General features: G+C 44.0%; 1 protein-coding gene across 4 annotated transcripts in view; it reads left to right on the top strand.

Annotated features, from left to right (window-relative positions):
• The window catches only part of STK39 (serine/threonine kinase 39), a 311,340-nt gene that overhangs the window by 29,996 nt on the left and 253,508 nt on the right, over positions 1–27,836 (top strand). The window contains exon 1 of one of the 4 annotated variants that reach the window (XM_079925348.1): positions 21,780–22,461. The exons of the other annotated variants lie outside the window; for them this stretch is intronic. Coding sequence (XP_079781474.1) covers positions 22,413–22,461 — 49 coding nt within the window. The 5' untranslated portion in view covers positions 21,780–22,412. Of the gene's footprint in view, positions 1–21,779; positions 22,462–27,836 lie in introns of those variants that run through there. 4 annotated transcript variants of the gene reach the window in all.

Raw genomic sequence — 27,836 nt, 5'->3', positions numbered from 1 at the left:
GGGGTGTCATTGCACTCTTGGCTGTTTTGTTTTGTGGTAGCAATAGTGATTAGTGGGAGGTACCTAGCTGTGAAGGATGCAGATGAGATAGCTCTAAACGCTAACATTATTTCAGAATAGGATTTTATTTGGTACAGGCAGTTGCACACCGTGTTTATTATAAACCTTTCTTTATGAAACTTTCATTAATTGGCATGTTCTGTATGCGCAAGGGCAAAATATCATGTATGATGAAGTACAGCAGGTTCAAAGTGTTTGGGTCATGGTACATCCCTAGAGCTCCGAAACAATGACAGAGGATGATACGTCCTAACACAAAGAGAGCTCCAAGATATACACCAGTGGCTAAAAGCATCACATGGCAAAATGAAGAATCGAGGTGAATACCATTTCTTTTTTAAAAAAGAGATGGCAGCAGACCAAGGCAGAATTTGACCCCAGATGAGGAAGGTTCAACCACTCCGAAGTCTGTTCATGGAACACTGTCAGCAGGGCTCTTTTCCAAATTATGCTGTGTCACATTATTTTTTGGCTTTCATTTATGCTTATTCCCCTTACTCATGCCTTTCCCCCTTTGAACCTTTTTGCCTCTGTCTGTTCATCTTTTAATCTGTATATATTCTTGACAAACATGTTGTTTAGCGTTCGTTTCCCTCCCCCGCCCAGGTGAAATTCATGTAAACAAAATGACAGAAACGTCAAATTAGCCCTTTAAGAATGAACAATCCAGTTGCATTTAGTGCATTCACCATGCTGTGTAAGCACCACCTCTGCCTAGTTCCCAAACTTCCATCAACCCGCAATAAAACCCTGGCCCAGTCAGCAGTTACTCTCCGTTCTCCCGTATCCCAGCCCCTAGCAACCACCAGTGTGCTTTTCTCTTTTATTTTCCTTTTCTTGGGGGGCCATGCCGTGTGGCTTGCGGGATCTTAAGTTCCCTGACCAGGAATGGAACCCGGGCCTCGGCAGTGAAAGCACCAAGTCGTAACCACTGGACTGCCAGGGAATTACCCTGCTTTCCATTTCTAAGGCTTTACCTATTCTAGATATTTCATATAAATGAAATTACAGAATACTGTGACCTTTTGTGTGTGTGCATGTATTTTCGAATCAACTTAATTGAGGCTTAATCTACATAAATAAAAGGTGCACATTTCTTAGTGGACCTTATACGTAGTTTGTGTTTGCTTGTTTTGCATCGTTTGCATTTACTGACAGCACCCCCGTTTTGCAGACGAGGACTGAGGCTCAAGGAGGCTATTCCATTGCCCTGCAGCAGCGTTGTGACTGTGGATGGGCCGGCTCCAGAGCCCGTGCTGCTGACCACTGCTGTCCACGGCCTCTCAGCTCTCTTACACGTGCGGTTCCAGAGCTTACGTTTTCTCGCGCAACGCGCTGTCTTTCCACACTGACAAAAAGTGGCTCTAAAATATTGCGCTGTTTGTTTGTACCGTGGTAGAACTATCTCCCCATTGACGGGATGGATTTTTGGGATGTTTCTATTTTTTGTGTGTCATGAATCATATTGAAAGGACCATTAAGGACTAAAGAAAATTCTAAAGTAATATATGTTTATACATTATGGAAATATAGCCAAGCAAGGAGAATAAGTGAAAACAAATATATGAGTTTCCTCAGAGGTAACCACTATAAACATTTTTAAACATAGCTTTCCAATCTCTTTTATGCATTTTTTTTTTAGAGGAAAAGAAAGCCCTCTAGGAGAAAGGATGATATGTAAATGAAGTTTTATAATAGAAGGTTTACAATATATTATATAGATAGATTTTTTTTGTGGTATGCGGGCCTCTCACTGCTGTGGCCTCTCCCGTTGCGGAGCACAGGCTCCGGACGCGCAGGCTCAGCAGCCATGGCTCACGGGCCCAGCCGCTCCGCGGCATGTGGGATGCCCCCGGACCGGGGCATGAACTCGTGTCCGTTGCATCGGCAGGCGGACTCTCAACCACTGCGCCACCAGGGAAGCCCTAGATAGATCTTTTATATATTGTATATATAGCTCTTTTTATCTAATTAGTAATAGTGAATATTTGCTAAGTGCTTAAAATGTGACAGACTGTTTTAAGTGTTTTCTACCATTTCACAGGAATCACGTAAGGGGTGTTTTGTTATTACAGCACATGAGGAGGTTTATGCATGTTTTAAATTCATATAAAAGGTTTTGTGTTCTAGCTTTTACTATTTTTTACTTTTTTTTTTTTTAAACTCAGCACTATGTTCTTATGGTTAATCTCTTTACCTTGCTGTGTTTACCTAGACATCAGTGCCACCTTATCTTTTCCTCTAACTCCATGCACAGGACTGTAGGGCACATCCTGTATGTGCCCTCAAGGACCTGCGGGAGGAGTCGCTGGGACATATGTCCAGGAGCAGGATACACGGATCACGGGAGGGTGTACTCAGACATATAGGCCAAGGCAGATCCTCCTCCAGAATGGCTGTGCTGGAATCTACGCTCCTAGTCTCTCTGTTTTCTATGGTTTCAAAGATATGTGTATAAATGTCTAGAGAAGGGACCAAAAAGATATATACACCACACCGGTGACACTGGGAACACATACAAGTGGACCAGGAGGAAGAGGATGGTCAGAGGGTACCTCAAGCCTTGCTGGTCATGATTTGATATAAGGAGGATGTCTTTGTGTGTAACTTGTCATTATAAGTTACTGCTTAAAAAGTCTGGACACCTGATCTTTACGTAAAGTTTACTGTTGTATTCTATGAATATGTTTGGAATTGTGAATGCATGGATGAAGATTAGTCGTGGCACATGGGATGAGGTCTTTCGCAGCTCGGTGTGTTTTGAGACCTGCTCTGAATAGTTATCCTAGTAGTACCTGTAAACCCTCTTTAGACATTTAATCCAGGCCCCCCACGTCAGGTGGCTCAGAGAGGTGAAGTGATTTTCCCAAGGGCGCAGGGTCAAGACGGTTGGCCAGGTTTGCTGTGGAGAGGTGGTGCTGGGGAGATGGGCCGGAGTAGAAGACTTCTCTCTGGAGGGCTAATGTTTTGAAAATCAAGGTTTGGGAGGAAGTCAGTGCTGCCTGACTGAGGTGGGGAGGGAACATTCTCAAGAACAGTGAGTTTCAGTAACTTCCTTGTCCAAACACTTAACTGAATGAATGTATTAGTTTGGTCTGTTTACTAAGCACAGGGTATTAAGATACTCTTTTCCTTATGAGCGCTTCTCTGTAGAGTGAAGGTGTGTGGCCTTCACGTCGGGATTCGAGCTTCCTTCTTTTCACCTCTTCTGAAGTGGGAGAAACAAGGGTTCCGGATGACTGAAGAGACACTTTTTAAAGGGACCATTCTGGTTCCTCGGGGATATTATTTTCAACTGAGATGCCTCATACTTTCTCAGGAGCCCAAATGCATAGCGAGCAATTGGTCACCTTTTACGTGCAGTTTATCTTCAAGGATTTCTCCAGTGCCTGCCCTGTCACCTTTACCCACACCCTGATCATGGTGCATAACTTGGTTTATAACAGAACCAGTGAATGTTTGTGTCTGAATTTTACTTTCAAAACCAGGGATAGGGATATTGGCACGAATGCACTGTGCAGAAAGAGGAGGTGTTTGCGCACAGCCACAAAGATAGGTGCTTTTCTCCTCTTGCCCGGTGGTAATACTGGTTTCCTCTGAGGAGCTACCTGGGGACAGAAGACAGCATGTTGTGGATGGTGCTTTATGAGGTAGACATAGGTTTACTGCTTACAACTAAGTAAAATAAAAAAGAATATATTGGAAGGCAGATGCAGATACAAAGTCACATCTTTAAGACAGGAATGTTTCCTACCACTACCTGTTGCCCAGAACTCACTGGTTTGGAGGTTAAAGGAACAAGGCATGGTTGAGAAGGCAGAACTGCCAACTTCTGTGTTCTTCCCAGGGTTGGTGAACTCTGTGTAAACTAGAACAGAAATGACCCTTATGAACAGGTACACATGTGTGGTAAGTACCTGATGGGTGTGTGCTGACCAATAAATACTACTATTTCCTCCTTCTGACTCATATAGTTGAAATGAAGGCTAGTCCCTCTGATTGCCGTGTATACTTACGTTGAGCAGGGAAGTTGAGCAATCCTGCTATATTAAGTAACAGTCTGGAGACAAAATAGGTGCAATGGGAGAGATAACAGTTGTGCTTTGCCTTCTGGGTGAATTTAAGTTAAAACCTTCTTATTATCTAGACTTACAGCTACTGAATAATCTTTTGCCCAGAATACTGAAGATGCAAGATTTTTAAGTTAGCTTGAGAGGAACTGAACAGTTTGTTCAGTGAGATTAGATGACCATAGAGAGAACGGGCTGATTAATTACCTTCCCTTTTTTTTTTTTTTTTTTTGCTGTACGCGGGCCTCTCACTGTTGTGGCCTCTCCCGTTACGGAGCACAAGCTCTGGACGCGCAGGCTCAGCGGCCACGGCTCTCGGGCCCAGCCGCTCTGCAGCATGTGGGATCTTCCCCGACCGGGGCACGAACCCATGTCCCCTGCATCGGCAGGCGGACTCTCAACCACTGCGCCACCAGGGAAGCCCCTTACCTTTCCTTTTGAACTATATAATTCCTGCTCATGCTTGAGATTTTGATGAGCACATTTTTGCTTTACTTCAGAGAAAGACCAGTGGAATAACAATTAAATTGTATAGCATTTTATATAGATTGCCTTTCAGATGAAAAGAAAACCTACCCCGGTGTTCCCACAGAAAACAAAAAGGAGATGAAAGAATTTTTCCAAGTGCCGATTTTAGATCCTTTATTCAAAGTGCGACAGTTTGCTTAACTGGTAGATAAATAAATGGGAGTGTGTGTCTTGATGTTTCTCTGCAGCTTGTATGATCTGGGAACTGGTAATGAAATTTGCAACACGCCTAAGATAGAAAATTATATGAAACCACGATATATATTTTCTTTCATAGCTGTTCTCTGAGCCAGCATGTGTGGGCCCCTTTCAAGAAGGGGAGGGAGAAAGGGTGATAAATGACCTTTGAAGTGAACTTCTGATACTTGCATTACAATTTTGTGGGTTTAAGCTTTTAATTTTTATAATTGTGGGCGATAGTTGTGAAGAGTTTCCAGTATGTTCTCAGTAGTAGTGTTACGACCCTTAAAAAATGTAGCACATTTATCTGCCTGTTTTATCTGCTCTTTTGAGTTCAGACCTGGCATACCCTTGCAGCATGGTGGTTTGGAGGGGGGGATTGGGATTTTTTTCAATTACATTAGTTTCTTATGGTAGGAGAAAAGTTATATATCTAAGTAGACATTCGGCTTCATGATTGAGTCTTATTCCCCACCCCCCCTCAAAAATGGTCTTTTGGTAGTCTCTTGATAATTTCCATCATTCTTTTAAATGTCTAACTTAACTAAAATTCATTTGATTTTTTTTTTTGCTTAAGACTTTGATCACCATCAATGAAAATTTATCAAAACTGCTTCAGTGCAGTTTCTTCGTTCATGCCTGGGGATGCAAAGGAAAGGAGCAGAACCTAAGATTTGGGGGGTTAACCAAAACAGAAGGTAGGTGGGCTTCTCCGGGGTTAGGTGGAAGACGGTGGAACATTTGGTTTTAGACGGATTTTTGGTGCCCTTGGGATGTCCACTAAGCTTGTTCTCTCAGGTAAGCTGGGCGAGTGGCGTGGTAGAAGCTTAATACAACAAAAGCGTACTTCTTGTTCTCAGAGTCTTTGGCGAGTCTGGGAGATGCTCCAGGTCAGCTGTCTTTCCTGCAGCAACTCAGTGATCCAGGCTGCTTCAATCTTGTGGCTCTGTCATCTGATTGCCGCAGGAGGGGAGGGGCTTCGGAAGCTTTCCGGTGCCTCAGCCGTGAAGAGTGACTCGTCACTGCCCACGTTTCATTGGTCCTGCCAGTCACGTGGCCTTGCCTATTGCAAGGTAATGCAGTGCTGTTGCGTTCAGGAAGGAGATACTGGTGAGCCCTCGTAAAGTCTGTCACGTGTGTCTAATTGAGGACGGGGTCTCGGAGGAGAGATTGGAACTAGACATGAGGATTTGAGAGAAGTCATTGTGTGCACTCAAAGGTGTAGCTTTCCATGATGGTTTCTCTGCACGTCGCTTTCTTCATAACCTAGGCTGTATTATGCTGCCCTAGAAAAATATAAAGGTAGCTGTTGCCACTGTCAAGGAAGTCAGGAAGGTTCTGTTGGTCCTTTGTTGATTCCTGTGCTGTGTTTACATTGTCTGCCTCCAAAAGTGTACTTGCACCTTGTCTTTAGATCCTTTTGGGTGGTGTGAACTTGTAGGTTAGCGGGTCCTTAAATCTTTTTTTTTTTTTTTTTTTTTTTGCGGTACGCGGGCCTCTCACTGCTGTGGCCTCTCCCGTTGTGGAGCACAGGCTCCAGACGCGCAGGCTCAGCAGCCATGGCTCACGGGCCCAGCCGCTCCACGGCATGTGGGATCTTCCCGGATCGGGGCACGAACCTGCATCCCCTGCATCGGCAGGCGGACTCTCAACCACTGCGCCACCAGGGAAGCCCAAGGGTCCTTAAATCTTGATGACAACAATTTGTCTTGGCCAGAGCTTAGGTGGTGAGCGGGTGAAAATGCGTATTATTATTCTCAATGGGATTAGGAGAGAGTTTGTGTGTACTCTCATGCATATTAAACATTATGAGGACACTGGCTTTCTACTATCTTTTTTCCCAAGAATGTTCATCACTTGCCCTTGACGTTGGAATGTATGATCATACTTCTGCCACTAAGCCCAAAACGTCCACAGAGAAGGGACCTACTGGGTCAGAGGATGAGCCAGTTTTGGTGGGTGTTTACTGCTCTGATTCTTCATCTCTGATCTTGCCTTTCCCACCCCTTTTTCTTCTCAGCAAGTCTTCCTCTTTACTCTTCCCTCCATGGTCTTTGGGAGCAGGCAGACCTACAGTTGGAGCTTGTTCCTGTGACCAGCTGTTTAACATTGGGCAAAATTTACTCTTCAGTCCTCAGTGTTCTTATCTGGAACATGGGGCTAAATGGCTGCCTCATGGGCTTTTTAGTGTTTAGAGATGTATGCAAAATACTACAGCACCTGGTGCATTTAATTGCTCGATAATTGTTAGCTGTGTTTAGAATTATTTCCCGTATTTCAAGGCACTCATGAATAATTCCTTCATGAAAGCTTACTTCATTATTTCACCAAGCCGTGGATGTTATTTACTCCATTGATCTGCCAAAGCGCCTGAGATCTCTGCTAACATTTTGTTTTTTTCTTTATGTGTATTCATGTACTGAGACTTAACATGCTGTGGGGCAGTGAGTATCCTTAACTCATTGCTGATTCTGCTGCATTGCCTTCCCTGTGTGGTGCAAGTAATGGGTGCTCAATTAAAGATTAAATTGGCCCAAAATGAGACAGAAGGGGAGAGTTGCTTCCCTAGTTAGCATATATATAGATAGATAGATAGATAGATAGATACACACACACACACACACATGTGTGTATATGTATGTGTATTCTCACTGTTTATGTAACTGAAACTTTAACGTAACAAAAAGGGGGAAAACAAAAGAAATAATGAAAACGCTGCAAATGGCATAAACAGTAATCATAAAGCAGCAGTTCACGACTGCTCAGAGGACAGCTTAATACGACCTTGGTCATTTATGTCGCCGAGAAGGTGGCTTTCATTTCTCTGCTCAGCTGCTTGCAAGGCTCACAGCTTTCTGACTGGTTCTGCCTATGGGAAGTTGTACCCGTTGAGGCAAAAGAGGGGTGTTAAATGAGTCTCTCCTGGGGGCTTCCCTGGTGGCGCAGTGGTTGAGAGTCTGCCTGCCGATGCAGGGGACACGGGTTCGTGCCCCGGTCTGGGAGGATCCCACATGCCACGGAGCGGCTGGGCCCGTGAGCCGTGGCCACTGAGCCTGCGCGTTCGGAGCCTGTGCTCTGCAACTGGAGAGGCCACAACAGTGAGAGGCCCGCCTACCGCAATAAATAAAAAAATTAAAAAAATGAGTCTCTCCTGAAGTCGGAGACTCATTAAGTGAGTGGATTTACCCACTGTTATGCTCGTATTGTAGACCCAACTTGTGTCAGTGGAGTTGGTTTCCTTTCCTCTTAGAGGGGCCTCATTGGTCTTCCTGCCTCTGCCAGGCCATCAGAAGAAGCTTGGAGACGTGTGTGAGTCCCCCCGCCCCTCACTCCTTCAGTACCTCGGATTGATCGCCGTCTTTGAACGCTGGATCCTCCAAGACGTCCTTAAGAAAGCTCTTGTTTTCTCATTCCTTTATTCTCTTCGATAAGTGAGTGGAATGTTGGGGGTCTGCCTTATAGTCTGTAACACCATAAAATGTGAAAGAATGTAGAGCCCGTAGTGTGCGGAGGCAAGTACTCTCATTTTACAGTTAGGGGTCACGTGCTTTGCTCAAAGCCCCCCAGGGAATTGAGAGTTTTGATTTTCGGCTTTTTGCTACGGCACTTGGCTCATCAGGTGTCTCTTTGTGCTTGTGCCAGGAAGTAGGTATTGTACTGTACGCACCCGACAGAGAAACATGGGTAAACATGTCCCCTGTGGGATTTTTGGAGACCAAAGAAGGCCCCTGTGAGGACATTGCTGTCCTGTGTGTTGTGATTGGGATTGTGCTGTGCCTTGGTGTCGAACCAGATGGATGTGACGGGGTTGATAGAATTATATACATTTACAAAGCTGCTTAAAAGGAACTGACTGCTAAAACGCACTTCCTCGTTTCTTGCCTTAATTGTCAACAGTAGGGCTTTTATAGGATTGTCCTCGACTGAGTTGCTTGTTCAAAGATCTGCTACTAAGGGAGTTGAATGTATATATTAAAAAACCCATTACAGTAAAACTTATTATAGTCCATATAATTCTCAATAGTAATTTATTTATTTATTTATAACTTATTTATTTATTTTTGGCTGCATTGGGTCTTCGTTGCTGCACGCGGGCTTTCTCTAGTTGTGGCGAGCGCGGGCTGCTCTTTGTTATGGTGCACGGGCTTCTCATTGCGGTGGCTTCTCTTGTTGCGGAGCGCGGGCTCTAGGCGTGCGGGCTTCAGTAGTTGTGGCTTGCGGGCTCAGTAGTTGTGGCTCATGGGCTGTAGAGCGCAGGCTCAGTAGTTGTGGCACACGGGCTTAGTGGCTCAGCAGCTTGTGGGATCTTCCTGGACCAGGGCTCGAACCCGTGTCCCCTGCATTGGCAGGCGGATTCTTAACCACTGCGCCACCAGGGAAGTCCCTTAATAGTAAGTACTTTAAATTTGGCTTCAGAGATTTTATTTTTTTAAACTTTAATATTATAAAGTACATTTTAATTGCAAAACAATGCACGCTCATTGAAGAAAAATTGGAAAATGTAGAAAAGCACAAAGAAGAAAATATGTCACCCGTAATCCTATGGCCAAAAGAGGAAGCAATATTTTGGTGTTTACTGTATATTCATAAAATTGGAATTACATTGTACATATTTTATAACCTGTTATATTAAATATAGTATTAATTTCCCCTTGTCATTACATATTATTCTAAGATAGACATAGGGTTATTTAAAAATTGCTTTCAACATTTTCTCAGGAAAAATTTTCAAACATGCAGCCAAGTTGGAAGAAACATGCAGCAAACCTGGAAGAAATTTACAGCGAACACCTATATGTTCATCACCTATATTTTACCATTGATACTTTACCATACTTTTTTCACCACTTATCCATCCATCCACCCCCTCTCTTCATCCGTCAATCCATCTTACTGCATTTTCCCTGCATTTCAAAGTAAGTTTCCGTGCAGTGTATTGCTTTTAACCAAGCTAGTTAACCTTCATAATTGTTTTTGGTTTATACCAATATTCAAAGGAATTTGTATTCTCTGAACACATACAAAGGAAGGCCCGGAAAACTTGCCAAGAGAATTTTGTTGGGTGTAGTGAGAAAGGACATCCAGGGACCTAAAATTTGCCTTGGAATAGGGTGTGTGTCATTAGCATCTGAGGTGGCAAATGAAGAACCAGGAAGATAGGATCTCCTCCTCACTCATCTGCTTTTATGCCTAAAGCTGACTTCAGCATGGGGACAAGGAGAATCTTTAGAGGGTCCAGTACTTCTTTCCCTTGTGGTTCTCAATGCTGTCAGAGCCCCCAGTACTTGGTAAATAGTGAAGGTGGATTGACTTGTTGGGAGGAAAAGCACTTCTGCTCCAGTTGGGGCGGTTGACTCCCAGCTGCCCTGTGGCCCCGGGAATGTGCTTTCCTGCTTGCTTCTGCCTAGGGCTCCCTGGGCAGGAGGTTGAGGCCCTGTTGCTCTGCTCTGTAACTGCACTCTCGCTTCTGCTGGGGACAGATTTCCTGCTAGTTTAGGTGGCTTCCTGTTTGAGTGAGAGGTTCTTTCTTCTGTTTTGGCGATGGTGGTGGAATGTTGAGGGCCGGCGTGGGCCGACGACCTTGGTGGCCACAGAAAACACCTCTGGCTCGTATCTCTCCGATGCCTGCTTTTAAAGCTGTATATCCTAAGGGGCAAGACCGGGTGCAGCCACCTTGCTCTGTGTGCAGTTCCCAGCATATAGCACCTTGTGTGCTTAGCCCCTTAATAAATGCTGATAGCCGAGGAGCCTGTCCCTGTTAAACCCTCCAGAATCCCTGTAGTTAGTTCTACTCTGCTAGCACGTGGTACCCGCTCACAAGCATTTTAAGAACACGCGTTGGTTCTACCAAGCGTGTCACCTTTTCTTGTGTTTGCAAGTGGCTGTAGGCCCTGGAGAGAGCAGGCTCTGTGCCTCCTCCTTCCCCTTCCTCTTTCCCGTGTTTCACATTCCAGGGTGTTCAGTCTCGGTGTCACGTCAGCGCCGCTGAAAACTATAAGAAGCCTCAGTCCTGCCATTGGTGACAGCTCTCACCTGTTTTTTCTCATAAACCCAACAGCCTTCCTGGGAACTGGGGTCTGTGGAGACCTGACTTGACATAACTAGGCTGCACACGGCCATTCCCCTTCCCTTATTTTTGTCTTCATCTCTTCCTTATTCTTGTTTTCCTGAGGGCAGTCGATTCTTAGCCGTCTCAGGCACATCATCTGGTTTCTGAATTATCCAGGTTCCTTGATTTTTCCCTCGGGCAATTTCAGTTCTCATTGTCTGGGTTGGCTGGGACCCTGATTGTTGGAAAGAATGTCTAGTTTCTCTTGCGCCCCACCTGCTTTCTCTCCCCTCTAATTCATGGAGATTTGGACCTCTGGAACATTTGTCAGTGTCTTCAGAGATCTTTGGTTGTCCCCGCTGGGGAGGGCTGAGAGAATGCTACTGACCTCTCATGGATAGAGGTCAGGGTTGCTGCTAAACATTCTACGCCATCTAGGGATAAGCCCTTACAAGAAAGAATTATCTGATCTAAAATGCCGATAGTTCAGAGGCTGAGAAACCCTGCCCTAGATTTAAAGGTGCTTTTTGGGAAAATCTTCCCATCGATGGCATTATATGACCTCCATGCCAATATTACACCATCCCCTATCAGAAAGTTCATCTGTACATCCAGCCTAAGTCTCTCTTTTTTTTTTTTTTTTTTTTTTTTTTGCGGTACGCGGGCCTTTCACTGCTGTGGCCTCTCCCATTGCGGAGCACAGGCTCCAGACACGCAGACTCAGCGGCCATGGCTCATGGGCCCAGCCTCTCCGCGGCACCTGGGATCTTCCCAGACCGGGGCACGAACCCACGTCCCCTGCATCGTCAGGCGGACTCTCAACCACTGCGCCACCAGGGAAGCCCAGCCTAAGTCTCTTACGCTTCAGTTAGTTGCTCTGAAGTGGAGATGAAAATGTGTGCTCACCGTCTCCTGAGTATGGTCATACTCTCCCAAGCTGATCTCAGTTAACTTTTAAAATTTATCCTCTTATAGCCTTTTTTCTGCCTCTCTTTTTAATCTCTTGAGATGTCTTCCAAATTTTTCAGGTATTCATATTATGTCTCAAATTGTAGTGACCCAATCCAGAGGCAGCATTCTAGCAGTTTGGCCAATACCGCATGCGACGAAAGTGGTTATCTTTGGGGTGGATCTGGTCGAGGTGGGAGGGAAAATCATGACCAACCAGGTAAATGACTGCTAGGAGAGCAAGAAAACAGCTACTTCTCCTGCTCATTAGAGGGAGTCCTTTTCCACATCAGGGAGACCTGGGTAGAAATCTTTACCCTGCCACGTGCAAAAAGCGGGCCACAGGCCTCAGTCTTCTGAGCCATAAAATGGGGATGAAACACTTCAGAGGGTTGTTGGGAGTGTAAAGTGAACGGGACGATGTCTGTACGAATGATCATTAGCTCCTTGGGATAAGTAGGGACTTGGTGTTTTAATTAACTGCGTCCATGGTTTTCGTTGGAGAAGATACTCAAAATTGGGAAATCTACAGAGGTAGTTTGAGTTTGATGGTGGTTTTCAAACTTTATTGTGCGGAAGAGTTCCCAGGGTGCTTGTTCAAGCATGCAGGTCCTCAGGCTACAGCCCCAGAGATTCTATTTGGGAAGTTTGGCCGAGTCTGGGCATTTGTTTTTTTTCAGAGTAACCCAGGTGGTTCTGATGCCGGTGGTGCACAGGTAACACTTGGCGAAATCCTGGCCAGTGGCTACCAGGTGAGCTTGAATGAGGAACCCCCGCCTTCTCAGGAAGCCTGGCTCCAGCTAGTTGGTTTCTGTTTCTCTGGGGCCATTGACAAAGAAGAATGTTTTAGAGCTGTTTCAAGCAGGACAGAGCTGTTCTTTGTTCTCGCTTTTAATGGTAACTGGAGGTATCTTTTTTTAATTTTTATTTTATGGAGGTATCTTTTTATTGGATGGTCTCCTCGAACGTTATTTTGACTCAGAGTCCTAAGTCTCGCGGGAACTAGCTCAGGAACCTGGGCTGGGGAAATCTTGACCGTTGGATGATGGAATTGTGATCTGGGGTGGAGAAGGGGCACGTTGGAGGGAGGTGGTGCTTATCCTTAGTGGGGGTTTTGGAAGGCTTTGGGGAAAAAGAAGTGAGCCGTGGACGGGATTCCTCCCGGCTCCAAACTGCATTCCTTTAGGAATGGGATGAAAATGATCACGTTCCATCCATTTGCAAATTGTTCGTATCTAGTTTATCTTTCCTTTCGTTGAGTTATGCCTGGCAATCTAGAATACTGACCACATTAGTATTTTAAAAAGTTTCTTTTTGCAGCCGAGGTTTGAGGAGTGGGAGGATGGCTCACTGAGCGGACCCCTGATGACCAGAGTTGCTAAGTCCTGAAATGAATGTTTGTGATTTCCTGACTTAAGGACAAAATAAACATCCAAGGCATGCCCAGGAATATATTTTAGTGCTTCCCCTGTGCTGCAGCTTCGGGTCTGCGTGTGTTCTCAGATCTCTTTCTGTGGCATATATTCTACCCACACTTTCTGTCAGGCACAGCTTCTGGTTGCCAGCTAAGGTCCGGCCTCTGCAATGTAGGCTGCGACTCCAAAATATTTTAAAAGAAAACCTTGGAAGGAATTTTCATCATTTATTTAATAAATGAAAGTGCTAGGTAGAAATCAGAAGTCAACCAGGGAGTGTAGCTGGAAAATGTAAACCATGTGAGATGTGCCTTTAAAGTTTAAAACCCTTCTTGGAATCCCCTCCTCTCCTTCCCTCAAGAACTCCCTTTAAAGTCCTGTCTGTTGAATTTAATGAATTTGAAGCTGTGACACTGATTCTTACATGACAAGTGTATAAACCAAAGAGTCAGGTTGCTTTGGTTGATATTTTTCAGTCCTGCATATAAGATGTTTGTTAAATATGTCCTAGTTTCTCTGAGTTAATAGAAGATTGTTTTGTTTGATAATGTTGGGTCCCTGAGCCCATGGCAGGTGGACGTTTCTGTGGATTTTATCATAATAAAACCAAATAGAGGACATATTATTTGTAAACTGGTACAAAAATAAAAGGTGAATGTTCAGTGGTTAAATGGTAGTGAAAAATGAGAAAGAAGGATTTGCTTAACTGAATAGTTTTTTTCCATTCCAAGTTTAACTAGTAGTATCCTTTAAATACATTTGTTTTAGAGTCAGGAATGAGGTTAGATAGTAGTTGGGTGTGGCAACTCCTTGTAGATTTAAAGTGCGCTGATCTCTAAGACTAATGGTGTGGCATTTAATATTTCCATGGATTTTTTTTTTTTTTTTGGTCTCGTAAGTCATTGCCTTTTCCCACTTCTTAAATATTTTGATATGGTTTTTGATATGTTTTGATAAAAGCATGGAAATGTTACTTTAAAGTTCAAGAGAGAAACGAAGGTGAATGCAAAATAAACATTATTTTGCTGGCCATATTTGGTCATTTTGGTTCTGGCTGGAGAATGTGAGGAATTGTAATACAGGTCGGATACCATCATGAAACATAATAGGACATCCGGATACTCTTAAAGCCCAGACATTTCCAAGGCCCTGCTGACAGCTTAATTATTTCAAGCAATATTTGATATGGCTGAATACCAGTTGTCCAAAGAATCTGGACATCCTTTTGGAGTCATTGTCCAGTGTGAGCCCTGGCAGAAGATGTGAAAGTCTGCATGGACATAATGTTGAGATGCAGGGTTCCCATTTCCCTTTTCCCTTTACAAAGGGAATCAGCATAAAGTGGTGCTTCTCCACCAGTGACTTTGAAATAGGATACAGTTTGCAAAACTGAACAACTTCCTCCGTTTTCTAGGATGGAGTTCAGGTTCTCCCAGGATGGGATCTGATGCCTAGATAGCCATCTCTTTTTCTCCTTCAGACATTCTCCTGAAATGATCGGCCTCGTGAGTTAAGGATGGTGCATAAAAAGGTGGAAGAGGTGTCCCACTGTGGTCTCTGTGGCCGGTGGGGGTCTTCACAGAGGCTGCTGCTGGCCTCCTTTTAAAGCTGAGAACAAACTTCAGTGGTGTAAGCCTCTTGTCTGCTGAAGGGTATAACCCCTTTAAAGATCAGGGTATCAAAGGATATGGGATTTTTCTTTTAAGCATTTCCTGAAGCTAAAGCCCCTGGAAGCCCCGCCCTGCACCCCTGTGATACTTTTAGCATTGCCTAAAATACGATGCCACAGTGGAGAATCTGGAGGACAGCTGGGAAGCTGGCGATCGGATGAGCATGTTCCACTTTTTTTTAGTCACTCCTCAAGGAGTTAGGAAGCCTTAAAGGGAAGGCACAGCACAGTATTCTCGCTATATATAACATTTATCTCTATGTGTACTTTTTTAATTTAAAAAAAATTTTTTTAGTTTTTATTTTGTTATTGGAGTAGAATTGCTTTACAATGGTGTGTTAGTTTCTGCTGTGCAACGAAGGGAACCAGCTATACATATACATGTGTATAGTTCAGAGTTACCTGCACGTGTTTAAATGTAAACTATTTTAATGTAGTACTATTCTTAAAACATTCAGAGTTGCCTCCTGCAGCATTTCATCTGTGGACTCTTACCTGTAAGTACTCAGCCACCTAGTGAAAGCTAAGACTTCGGCGAAAATTACAGTGCAGAGAGCGTGATGTCTCCTCCAAGTCCATATTCCGTTCGCTTATTTAAAAAAAAAAGTGCACACTCTATGGAGCAGGTTCAGCTAATTTCCTGCTGGGTTGGTGAGTTATTCTTGTATCCTAGGTAAATAATCCTTGAATGAAACTGATGTATTTCTTTTTACTCACTTGGTTTGGCAAATCATTGACAGACAAATGATTTTATTAGCAATTTAATGACTTAACAAATAGAGCAATTTTATAAGAGCCTTGAAGCTTGTGCATTTGGCATTGTTTTAGCGTTTATTTGCGCCAAAGGTGGGTTATCCCTTTGAAATTGTTAGATAAAACAGAGAGAAAGGAGAATTCAAATGCCCACTTTTAGGGTTAAAGGCAATAGTTTATGGTTTAGTAACGTGTCGGGATATTGTGTTGCAACTAATATAATTATAAACATTTTAGAAACGTGAAAAATGTTTATGATCTAATTCACAATGCATTAGCAGAATACAGAGCTATAATTACTGTGACTGTATATGTGAGTGCATATAAATGTGTGTGTGTATGTATGAATAAGGATTAGAATGTAATATGCAACTATGAAAATAGCTGTATTTGGGTAGTGGGATTTAAGAAAAATTATTTAAAACATTCTTTGTCCTTGTTGTTTAGTATGGTTTACTTCTAAGGAAGGGAGGAAAAAAGCTTTCATTTGACTGGTTTATTTCTTTTAAGACTCTGAAAGTAAAAGAGTGGGACGGAAAAAATGCCTTCAAATACTAAATATTTATATTTCTTCTTTTCGTTTTATAAAGTCTTCTTCATAGGAGTCAGCATCCACAAATATCCATTAGTAAGAGATGACCGAACAATTTGTTTTTTTCCCCGGAACTCTCTCTTGAATGTGTGCAAACACATTCCCCCCCCCCCCCCCCCCCCCCCGCTTGCTGGCCTCTTCTCACTTAGTAAATGGGAGATGGCAGCAATTTGGTTTTTACATCTCCTTCCCCTGCATCCTCAGCCTTCTTTGCTCTTCCTGTTGGAGGTTGATTGAGCAATGCCTGGTAGCTCAAGCCTTTTAAATGTCATCTGGAGCAAGTAGAATTTATTCTGGTGGACAGACCAGTCCTGGTGGACAAGTTTTGGGAAGGGTGAAGAGAGAATCGAGGCTGTTCGTTAGAAAATTCAGTGATGATTATAGTAGAGGCGATACATACTTAGCTTTAGTACCTCAGTATTTCCCCCCCAGGTAATTTCCAATCCATCAGCTCTCATCCTTGCCCAGATTATCATTAATTTGTGCCCACACATTTATGGCAGCTCCCTAACCAACCTTGCTGCGTCTACTCTTTCTCCACATACAAGCATACCTCTGTAGAGCAGCCAGAGTGAGCTTGATAAAATATGAACCAGATCATCTAATTCTTCTTTTCAAAATCCTCCAAAGCACTTATTTTGGTCCACAAGTCTCTCTCCATATGGTCCCTGCCTACCTGTCTGACCATCCCTTTTTCCATCTGCCTTCTTAGTCAACAAGTTCTGGCCACGCTGCCTTTGTCTGTGTCCCTTGAGCTCTCCAAACTCATCCCTGACTCAGGCCCTTTACACGAGCTGCTCCTCTTCTTGGCACGCTCTGCCCACAGATCTTTGTATGGTGGCTTCTTCTCATCCACCTGATGTCAACACCTTAGCGAAGCTTCCTTGACTGTCGCAGCTCCGGGACTCTCCCCACCATTCAATATCACGCACGTCTGTTTTATTCTTTTCACAGCACTTATCGCAAAATAAAATTATTCATAGATTTAAAAAAATCTAGTCCCCACCCCCATTAAAATGTAAACTCTAGGAAGGCAGGCACTTTTTTTGCTCTCTGCCTCCAGAACTTTAAATAGTGCCTGGCATGTACAGGAAGCTCAGTGGAATCTGTTGAATGAATAAACAAGTACATATTCTCGGTCCTTATATGATTATATGACCTATAAATAGAAGTTCTTTTCAGCTCCAAGATACTGTTATTCTTTGCATGTTGAAGGTGTTATTACAATTATTATACATGGTTAGTAGATCAGGCTTTTGGTTGCTGCCCCCCCGCCCCCCATTGGTGATGGAGTTGTTATACGTATCTATCCATTTTGTTCTTACTCGGACGGGATGGGCTGAAGCAACAAAGTGAAGCTAGGTGATACATGAGGAGATGGAATCTGAAACTTGGGCTTTTTCAGGAGTTTGGTCCGCATACCATAGGCCACAGCCCAGAGCCTAGACCTGAAGGCCTGGCCATTATCACCAGCAGGTTTTTATTAAATTATGTGCAGGAGGGGTCATCTTGGTGGTGAATGAGGCGAATGAAGAGGGTAGGTAACTGCCTGCTGAGAGCTTAGAGTTCAAGGTAGAAACATTAGTTAACCAAAAACTTGACAGCAAATTAATAAAACTAAATTACTTCCTATCATTTGTCGAGTAAATGAAACAGAAAGGAAATAAAGAAGTTTATCTGTTAAAAGATCAATTTAACAGGTACTTATTAATCCAGTTCAGCCCAGCTGTTAAAAAAGGTAATCAATGAGTGACTACAAGACGTATTGAAACTCATGCCATCCTAAGCAGCTCTCCCTAGAATATACGTCTGCTTCCAGAGATATGGTCACAGATATGAGGATCTGGGCCTCATGCTGTATGAAGGTTTCAATTAAACAATATTAGTAATGATTCTTTTTCTTGAAGTATCATACTAAGTAATATGTATATGTTGAATTTAGACATCATATTGCTCTTGTAAAGACTAATTGTTTCATGTGAATGTGACTAGGGGCCTGATATATATTGAATAAAAGCATTTGCAGATGAGTATCCTTAGTTGATTATAGTATTTGAGGAATCATGTTTTCTGGATTAATAAATTTCCAGGTAACTGAAGCCCAACTTAATTTCAACCATAGTTGCTGGAAATAATTCTAAGTTTAATTACACTTTGTTTACTGAGGCAGGGAAGGAGAATCGTCCTCATCTTTCATTTGTGGTGAATTTCTGAAAATATACCTGAAAAGTAATGAACTTACATGTTAAGGGGAGGAGTGTTGAATCTTCATTTCTGAAGAGCTAAATACACATAAAATTCCTAAGTGTGGTTCCTTGGAGAAAGGGATTTGCTCCTTCTGGTGTCTTGCAGGCCGGGAGCCCATTCCCCAGGCTGGTCCCTCTGTTTTTTTGGGTTTTTTTTAAATTGAAGTATAGTTGGTTTACAATGTTGTATTATTTTCAGGTGTATAGCACAGTGATTCAGTTATATATGTATATGTATGTTTGTATATATATATGTATATATATGTGTGTGTGTGTATATATATATTCTTTTTCAGATTCTTTTCCCTTATAGGTTATTAGAATATTGAGCATAGTTCCCTGTGCTTGATTATCTGTTTTATAGTTCCTTGTTGATTGATTATCTGTTTTACATATAGTAGTGTATATATATTAATCCCAAACCCCTAATTTATCCCAGTGCCCTCACCCCCTACTTCCCCTTTGGTAACCATAAGTTTGTTTGCTATGTCTCTGGGTCTGTTTCTGTTTTGTAAGTAAGTTCATTTGTATCTTTTTTTGTTTGTTTTAGATTCCACATATAAGCAATATCATATGATATTTGTCTCTGTCTGGTTTACTGCACTTAGTATGATAATCTCTAGGTCCATCCGCGTTGCTGCAGATGACCTTATTTCATTCTTTTTCATGGCCGAGTAATATTTCATCGTGTATATATGTACCACGTCTTTTTTATCCATTCATCTGTTGATGGACATTTAGGTTGCTTCCATGTCTTGGCTGTTGTAAATAGTGCTGCAGTGAACATTGGGGTGCATGTGTCTTTTTGAATTAGAGTTCTCTCCGGATATATCAAGCTGGTCCCTTTATCCCTGACTCCCCAGTCATCTGCTTTCCCATGCCTCATACCTCCCTCCCCAGTCAGCCATAGGGGGCTAGGAGGTGGGTCAGGCAGTTTCTAAACTTTCTACTCCCTTGTTAGGAGGTAAGTACCAGGAACCTTTGGGGGTGATTTGGGGAAGCTATAACCCCTGTGCTTTAGCAATTCAAAGAGGGGCCCATGGACCAGCTACATCATACGTGTCACGGGGGAGCCTGCAGAAACATAGAATCTCAGGCCCCACCCCAGACTTACTAATCAGCATCTACATTTTCACAGGATACCCAGATACCTTATGCTATCTGCACATCTTCCAGTTCCTGTATGGTCCTAACACTTTGGCCGCCAGCTTTAAGACCATGGGAGGGAGAGTTCTGAATTCCTGCCAGGCCCCACCGATGGCAATGTGGGATCCTGCAGGAAGACCCACGAGGTAGGGCTGGCGGAGGCAGGGGCTGACAGCTTGCTGCTGCTCCCGTTGGGGCCCTTCGCGGGGCACTTCTTCCTCCTCCTGCTCATACAGCCGTGATCTCAGGCCTGATGGGGTTACCAGGACACTGCTTCCCCTGTGCCTCTTCTTTTCTTCTATCGTTTCAGACTGCCTGCGGCATCATTCCCCTGCTGCTGGGTGAGAGTGAGGCAAGAGAGAGGCAGGGAAAGCCCTTTCCCCTGTAGGGTTGCCTGTACTTCCTCTTGGATGGTGTAGTTTGGGGGAGAACCTCAGGTTGCCAGGGAGACCAGATAAGCAGGAGTTTGATCATGAGTGAAGTCAGATCAGATGGAGACATAGGGAGGGGTGGGTGGCATTAGCGGGATGGACTCTTTTCCTTCTGTCCTTGCATTAGCGGGATGGACTCTTTTCCTTCTGCCCTTGAGCTAGGAGAAGCTTTTAGTTCCTTGCTGCTTCATGGATCTGGTCGCCAAGGATATTTAACTATCAGAGAAGTGGATCTGGAACAATGAATCATTTCCCTGCATAATTTTCTGTACACCCAGTCATGGTGGTGTAAGAGTTGGTTGTCAGTGCTGGCTACCAGGAGTAGGGTTTAATGGGGTGGAGTTGAGAAGAAGCTGGCAGAAGCTGAGGCTCTGGGGGAGCAGAGGTGATCTCAGGGAGGGCGTTTTTCTGAAGCTTGTAGTAGGTCTAGTTCTAGTTTCCATCCGGGTGTCTGGGATAATCATAGTGTTGATAATATTCACAGTCAGAACATAATTAAACACTTAAGTGCCAGGCATGTTCCTTTATATGATTACATTTGCCTGTATCATCTCATTTAATATTTACAGCTCTGCTGTGAGGTGGAGGTGGATACTGTTGCCATTCCCTTTTTGTAATTGAGGAAACTGAGGCACAAATGCCTGAGCAACTTGCCCAAGGTCTCATGGCTGCTGGGGCTGTCTGGCCCCAGGTTCCCACTTGTCATTACTACATGACCAGGAGGAAGTTGAGTGGGCTAGGCCTGGAAGTACAGAGTGAACATTTGGGGAGCGTTAGATGCTAAAAAGGGCTATGATAGAAATTGTGTTTGAAAATAGAGTGAAATGAGAATTAAATTAAAAAAAAGAGAAAGCCTGGCCTTTGTTAGGGGGAGCTTGGAATAGGCCCCATCCTCCTATTGGAGCCGATGCACATCAAACTCCTTTGGCTCCTTATTAAGTGATTGTCTCTAAGCGCTAGACACCTTTCTAGACTCGGCTTGTATATTGGGCTGGTACTCGGCAAACCACGTTCCTCCTTTACCTGCTGTTCCCTGTTAAGCTCTGCTAATAGAGGGGTGCTGAGGGAGTCTGGGAGGCTGGAGGAGGGAGAAAGGACATGCTTCATCCTGCTTGCTTACGGTCCTTATCAGCTTCCTTCCAGAAAGGGTCTTTCACTCTCTAGCAGCAGTTGGTTCCGGTCTGCAGCTTCTTTCTGCATCCTGGAACCAGCCTCCTGACATCCCTCAGAGATGCCATCAGACGGCCTCCCAGCCCCATGTGGACCCTCACTGAGAGGCCCTCCTTGGAGCCCCCGAGGTGTTAGCCCCCGCTCCTCGGACATCTGGGTCCCAGCTGTGCGGGTCTCCTCCTCTAAGCTGTCAAATTCTCATAACCCCAAGCCCCCTCTCTGATTCCCCCGGCTCTAGGGGACATAGCTGCTTCCCGCAGCTACTCTGTGTCACTCGTCTTTTCATTTCTCTAACGCCTGTGGAACACTTCTTTATACTAAATAATATCTGTTACAAGACTTCGTGTAACTGGTTTTCCTGACTGACCCCGGGCTGATAAATTTTCCCAAGACCTGGTGCCCTGGCTGGCGAGGGGCAGAGAAGCCGACACTCAGCATCTGTGGTTCTCAAATTTAAGGACGTAGGGAAATCGCTGGAGAAGCGTATTAAAGATGCAGATTCCAGGCCTCTGTTTGCAACAATTCTGATTCAGTAGGTTGGAGATGGGCTCAAGAATCTGCTTTTTAAACAGTTACACACTATACAGAAAATAGATAAACAACAAGGACCTACCATATAGCACAGGGAACGTATTCAATATCTTTTAATAACCTGTAATGGAAAAGAATCTGAAAAATAATACATCTATATAACAGAATCACTTGGCTGTACACCTGAAACGTAAATCAACTGTACTTCAATTAAAAAAATACAATAAAATCAGTTCATCATAAACAAAACAAGGAATCTGCTTTTTAAACAGACATCTTAGGTGTTTCTGAGATGAGTTCAGCTATTAATTACTCTGTCTCGCAGGCTTTGAGAAAAATCTGCCCAAACCCAGGGCTTCTCATGGGGACTGTTTCTTAGATCTGAGGCGGTTGGTTGTCTTGGGGCTTAGAAACAGACTTGACTTATTTTTCTTAAACAGGCTTGGGGCTACGGATGTGCTAAGCTTAGACCAGGGGCCCCCAAAGTTGTACCCTGGTCCCTGGTGGCTGAACACCCAACCCTTGCTCAGCGCAGCAAGCTCTGATGCAGTCAGCTGGGAGAAAGGAGTTTTCTGCCCAGTCGTGTGTTGTCCACTTGGCAGGCCTTGCCGTCCAGTGAGAGGGATGCCTTTTTCTTATTCCTACAAAGACAACATGCATGTGGCTGAGATGGGTAAGTGGGACCGACCTCGATGTGTAGATGCTGGCTCTTCCTTTTGCATTTAGAGCCCTTCCCACTTCCCGGTGGCGTAAGGTTGGAGCAGGAAGGAGCTGGAGACCATCCCCATACCATGTTAAAATACCGTATGAGAACCAGGGCACTCAGCGTCTTTTGGCCTTTGCCAGTGGGTGTATCTGTTTATCTGTGTGAATAGCAATGGACATTCCTTTGTGGAATGTTGGCTTCTATTTGGTTGATTTAATCAGTAAAATGAGTGGGTTTTGCTGGGAGGAGTTGCTACCCCCTCAGAGCAGAACAGGAAGTTTTTCAGTCTTGCCAGATCATGGGGTTTTGAGTTTACAGGGGGTGAGGACTTCAAAGTGACCTTTACTGAGTATAAAAATCCAGTTTGCTCTGTAGGGATGTGTCCCTCCTGCAGTCTAGGGCCTGATGCAGTGTTTCCTAAGATGGATTTGGAGGACTGTCATCGGCTCCTGTCTGTCACATCTCCACATTACCAGGTGTTTGATGTCACCTCTTTGTCATCAAGTGGAATCATTGAAGACCCTACTTTATTTTAGCCTGCCTCATTTTGCACGATTCCTGCATGCTGAGCAGTGGCCAGGGGATTCACTTTTTCAAAACTGAGGGTCCCAACCCATTCTGGTGGGACATTGCTCTTCAGTCTGAGCTTTCCCGTGACACTTGACGACACCAGAATTGAAAGGGATGTTCTACAAACCATAAGTGCCTTCAGGCAGATGGCCTTGCAGGCAGATGGCCTTGCAAGGCTTGTTCCTCCACGTTAACTGCCATGTCTACCAAAAGCTACCTACTTACACACACACACAGTGAGCATACTGAGTAAAAGTGCTCTGCCTCCTTGCCTCCAGGTTATATAGCCTGTTGGGCTGAGATGACTCTGTATAGACCCAGCTTTGGGCACAGCTACACCTCCCTTGTTTACCTTGTCAACCCAGGGAGAGGTGGATGGGAGTTTCATCCACTTAGCAAACAGTTATTGAGGACCTCCTGCGTTCCAGGCAGGGGCCTCAGTGGAAGGGTTGGTTCTAGAGTCATAAGGCTGTGGAGACCAACTCGATGAGCATGTTAAGTGCTGGCATGAGACTGGACTGCGTCCTTAGGGGCAGAGAGGAAGTGACTAACTCTGCCTGGGGCTGTTAAAGAAGGCAGCATCTCAAGTGATTCATAGCTAATCCCTGGGACTGTGTTGTCAAAGCCCCCCACCCCACCCAAATAGGATGATCTTTTTCTTAAACAATAAATACACATTCACGGACAGAGAGATCATATGTTTCACTCCAACTTTTCTGTTGGTCAGCATTAGAATTAGTGTCAGCGTTAGAACTCGAATCTTAGAATAACTATTCTGTTTCAGCTTTAAGGGATCTGACCTTGAAGTGAGTGCTCTTCAGACTACAGCTGTCCCCCTTATCCATGGGGGACGTGTTCTAAGACCCCCAGTAGATGCCTGAAACAGCAGATAGTACTGAACCCTACATATACTATGTTTTTTTTTTCCTGTACATACGTACCTATGATCAGGCTTTACCTGATCGCAGCTTGCGATACCTTGACAGTTGATCTGATAACCTTAGATGGCTACTAAGTGACTTACAAGTGGGATACGCTGGACAAAGGGCCGATTCACGTCCAGGATGGGATGGAGTGGGATCTCATCACACTACTCAGAATGGCACAAACTTTAAACCTTGCAAATTGTTTATTTCTGGAATTTTCCATGTAATGTTTTTCGATCACGGTTGACCTTGGGTAACTAAAATCATGGAAAGCGAAACCACAAAAAAGGGGGGGACGACTGTAATTGTGAAATGTTTTTTAAACTGGCAAGTAATCGTATTTACAGAGTGACTCTTTTATCTACTGTGTATCATTAAGGAAACCAAAAATGTCTAGGAGTAAATCACAGTATCAATCCCATTGAGTTAGACGGAAGTTAGAGTCTGATACTCAGCAGATTCTTATCCCATACATACCACTCCTCTTCAACCAGGTACCTAGACTTTACCTGTATCCCTTAATAATCATTTTCTTTGTGTTAGATAATCCCAGTCCACTTTCCGAGTTTAGTAAGGGTAGTATAGAGCTGTGTTTAAAATTTTTAAAACATATTTAATTGTTGCTTTAGGTGTAGCTTGAGGTCCAAGGTGAGCATATGACATTCATTCCAGTTTGATTCCACACACCAGTTTCCCTGTATCTCCCTTACGATCAGAGCCCCGGGTGACTTTTTGTTTTTCTGTGGTATTATCAGATGGCTCTTGCTGAGTTACACACAAGCCTTGCTTTTCTTTGGTGAGGTCTGTGACCTCTAAAGGTTTTAACAAGCCAGGCTTTCCCAGGGAAGGTAGTTTATCCAGGTCAGTGGTGAAACACAAGTTCATTCACTGAGTGACCATTTCTGTAGTTCACCCTGGTCTTTATGATTTTTTTATAGTAAGCTCTAAATCTGCTCCAACAACCCCAGAAGGAGGCTCTGCTCACTGGTTCTTTTGACCGAGGCAGAAGGACATAACTCAACCAGCTTGGCTGTTACACAAGCCAGGTTGCTTAGGAGGGTCACCTGTTTGTAGCTGCCGTGAGAAATGTGGCCTTGCTGTGCCTGGCCTGGTGTATCCTGACAGGCCAGCAGTAGCATCTGTTTCGTAAAAGAATCTGTCCAGCAGATTGCACATAACACCTGTCTCACTGTTTCTGTTCTTTGTGTTTGACTTGAGAGTTTACTGTGCCCGTGTTCCTTCCACATAGAATGCACCAAACGACCGAATAGCTCTGATGGCTTTCTCTTTGTATGAAGTAGCAGGATGCGGTGGATGGCCATGTGGTGACCTGCTGTAAATGAGTGTGGGCCCATGTCCTGAGTATATTCGCGTATTATGTTGAACCATAGGAAATGTGACCATTTTTGATCTAGAAGAATGACAGCTTTGTATGTGTAATCGAATAGATAATTTTAAATTTGTACCTTCAGGTAAGGAAGGGTACACATTTGAAGCCAACTATCAGTCACCCAGGGAGGCAAATACGGCCTGTGGCGAGCTTCTTTTTTTTTTTTTTAAATATATTTAAAAAATTTCTTTGTTTTATTTATTTATTTTTGGCTGCATTGGATCTTCATTGCGGTACACGGGCTTCTCATTGCAGTGGCTTCTCTTGTTGCAGAGCACGGGCTGTAGGCACACGGGCTTCAGTAGTTGTGGCTCGCGGGCTCCAGAGCACAGGCTCAGTAGTTGTGGCGTACGGGCTTAGTTGCTCCACGGCATGTGGGATCTTCCCGGACCAGGGCTCGAACCCGTGTCCTCTGCATTGGCAGGCGGATTCTTAACCACTGCGCCACCAGGGAAGCCCATATGGCAAGCTTTTATGTGACTTACCATATTTTTATGTTTTTAAACATAAATTGCTAACCTTAATTTAGGAGCTCTCACACAAAATTCTGGATTTTCAGCTTTTCTGCGAGAATCAGAATCTTGCCCCGGTAGGTCAGTGATGTCACATGGCGCCAGTGGACTGAGGCAGAGTGGCAGCTGTGTCCCCGTGGAGCTCACGTGTGTGTCCATTCACGCCCTGGCCAGCTTGTGGTCCTCCTGGGACCTGATTGGCCTCATGAGCTATGAGGTTGGACACATGACATAAATAGGGCACCTCGAGCAAGTTGGGTAGAGAGAGAATTGGAAGAAATCACCAGCTGGACCAAAGTCATCTGTTTTGTTTACTGCATACCGGCAGCCAGCACCTCTAAAAAGAAAGCCTGATACAGCTCTGGACTCTATTCACTGAAAAAGGACAGCTATGCATAATTAAGGAGCTTTCTCAGGTGCTAAGGGATGCACAAACTCTTGTTAAAGTTTCGGCTTGGTGCTCTTCATTTAAGCAGCGTACGATGACAGAATGTGCTTCCCCTGGCCACCATTCCTGTCACAGGCTAATGTAATACCTCTCCCGTTTACCTTTTTGCTTTTTAAATCCTGACATTTATGGGAAGGGGTTACTCAACAATCGACCAATTGTCCTAACTTTAACATGAAAGTTCTTGTCGACTCATACGTATTTTAAGAGTTCCAGATATTTATTGTTACACTGTTTGTAATGTGGGGGGAACTGGACATAAAAAAAGTACTCATCAATAAAAGAAGGGCTGAATAAATTGTGGTACATCAAACACCATGAAATACTATGTGGTGTTAACATGACAAATTGACAGGACACCAGCTGACCTGGAGGGATTTCCCTGAGGAGTAATTCTAGCTGAGATTTAATTAGTACTTCCTGTGTGCTAGGCACGGTTCCAAGGGCTTTCCATGTATTAACTCACTGGATCTTCACGGCTGCCCTGTGAACTCGGTGCTATTATTGACATCTTACAAGGGAAGAAACTGAGGCATGGAGATGTTAAGAAGGTTGTCCAAGGACAAGCAGTTAGTATGTAGCAGGGCTAGGCTATGAACTCATGCAATCTGGATGAACAAAGACTTCTTAAAATCATTTTGTTTGGCTAGGTGTCAAAGTACATTTTCAGCGAGAAATGTAGCTATAGGATATTAATTCATAGCTGTTCCTGAATTCTCTGGGTTATTCTCTTATATCTTAGACGCTTAAACTCATCATGCTGTATCAGACCTTAGAAGTCATTTAGTCTTCTGGTTTTCCTGTTTGGCCCACCTGTTCCCCTGCTTTTAAACCAACTGGATCTTCCTGGTGAGCAAAATGAAACTCAGTCCTGACCTGGAGCTACTTTGCCCTCTCTCTTTTCCCCAGTCCATCTCCTTCATGTTACAGATGGAGAAGTGAGTGCCAGAGAGAGAGCCTAACATTTATTGAGTCGATGTTTTCCAGGGATGTGAAACTCATTGTTATTAAGCCTTGCAGGTAGCTTTTATTATGCCGATTAAGGAAACGGAGGTATAGGTAGAAATAGGGCCAGTGTCACAGAGGGAATCAGTATCAGGGTTGGATAGAATCCCTGTCTAACCTTCTTCTCAAGGGTCTTACTGACCTACGACTTGAGAATTACAGAGGCCTTCCAGAGGCCCTTCAGTTGTATCTTGTCTCTTATTGCTGCTGGAATTAATTAGGAAGTTTTTGAGAACTTCTAACTTATATGGCATAATTTAGCATAGGTGACCATGGGAGAGTGGCTTCAGAACAGACAAGGAAAGCGTTTTGTATTAGTCAGCTTGGGCTGCCATAATAAAATACCTTAAGAATGGGTGCCTTCAACAGCAGGAATTTATTTCTCCCTGTTTTGGAGGCCGGGAAGTCCATGTCAGGGTGCTGGCTGATCTGGCTTCTGATGAGAGCTGGCCTCCCTTCCCTTCCTGTCCTCAGCCACGTGGTGAGGGGCT

This window comes from Stenella coeruleoalba (assembly GCF_951394435.1).
Source record: "Stenella coeruleoalba genome assembly, chromosome: 6".
Classification (NCBI taxonomy): domain Eukaryota; kingdom Metazoa; phylum Chordata; class Mammalia; order Artiodactyla; family Delphinidae; genus Stenella; species Stenella coeruleoalba.
This window is presented reverse-complemented; position numbering and strand designations above follow the sequence as displayed.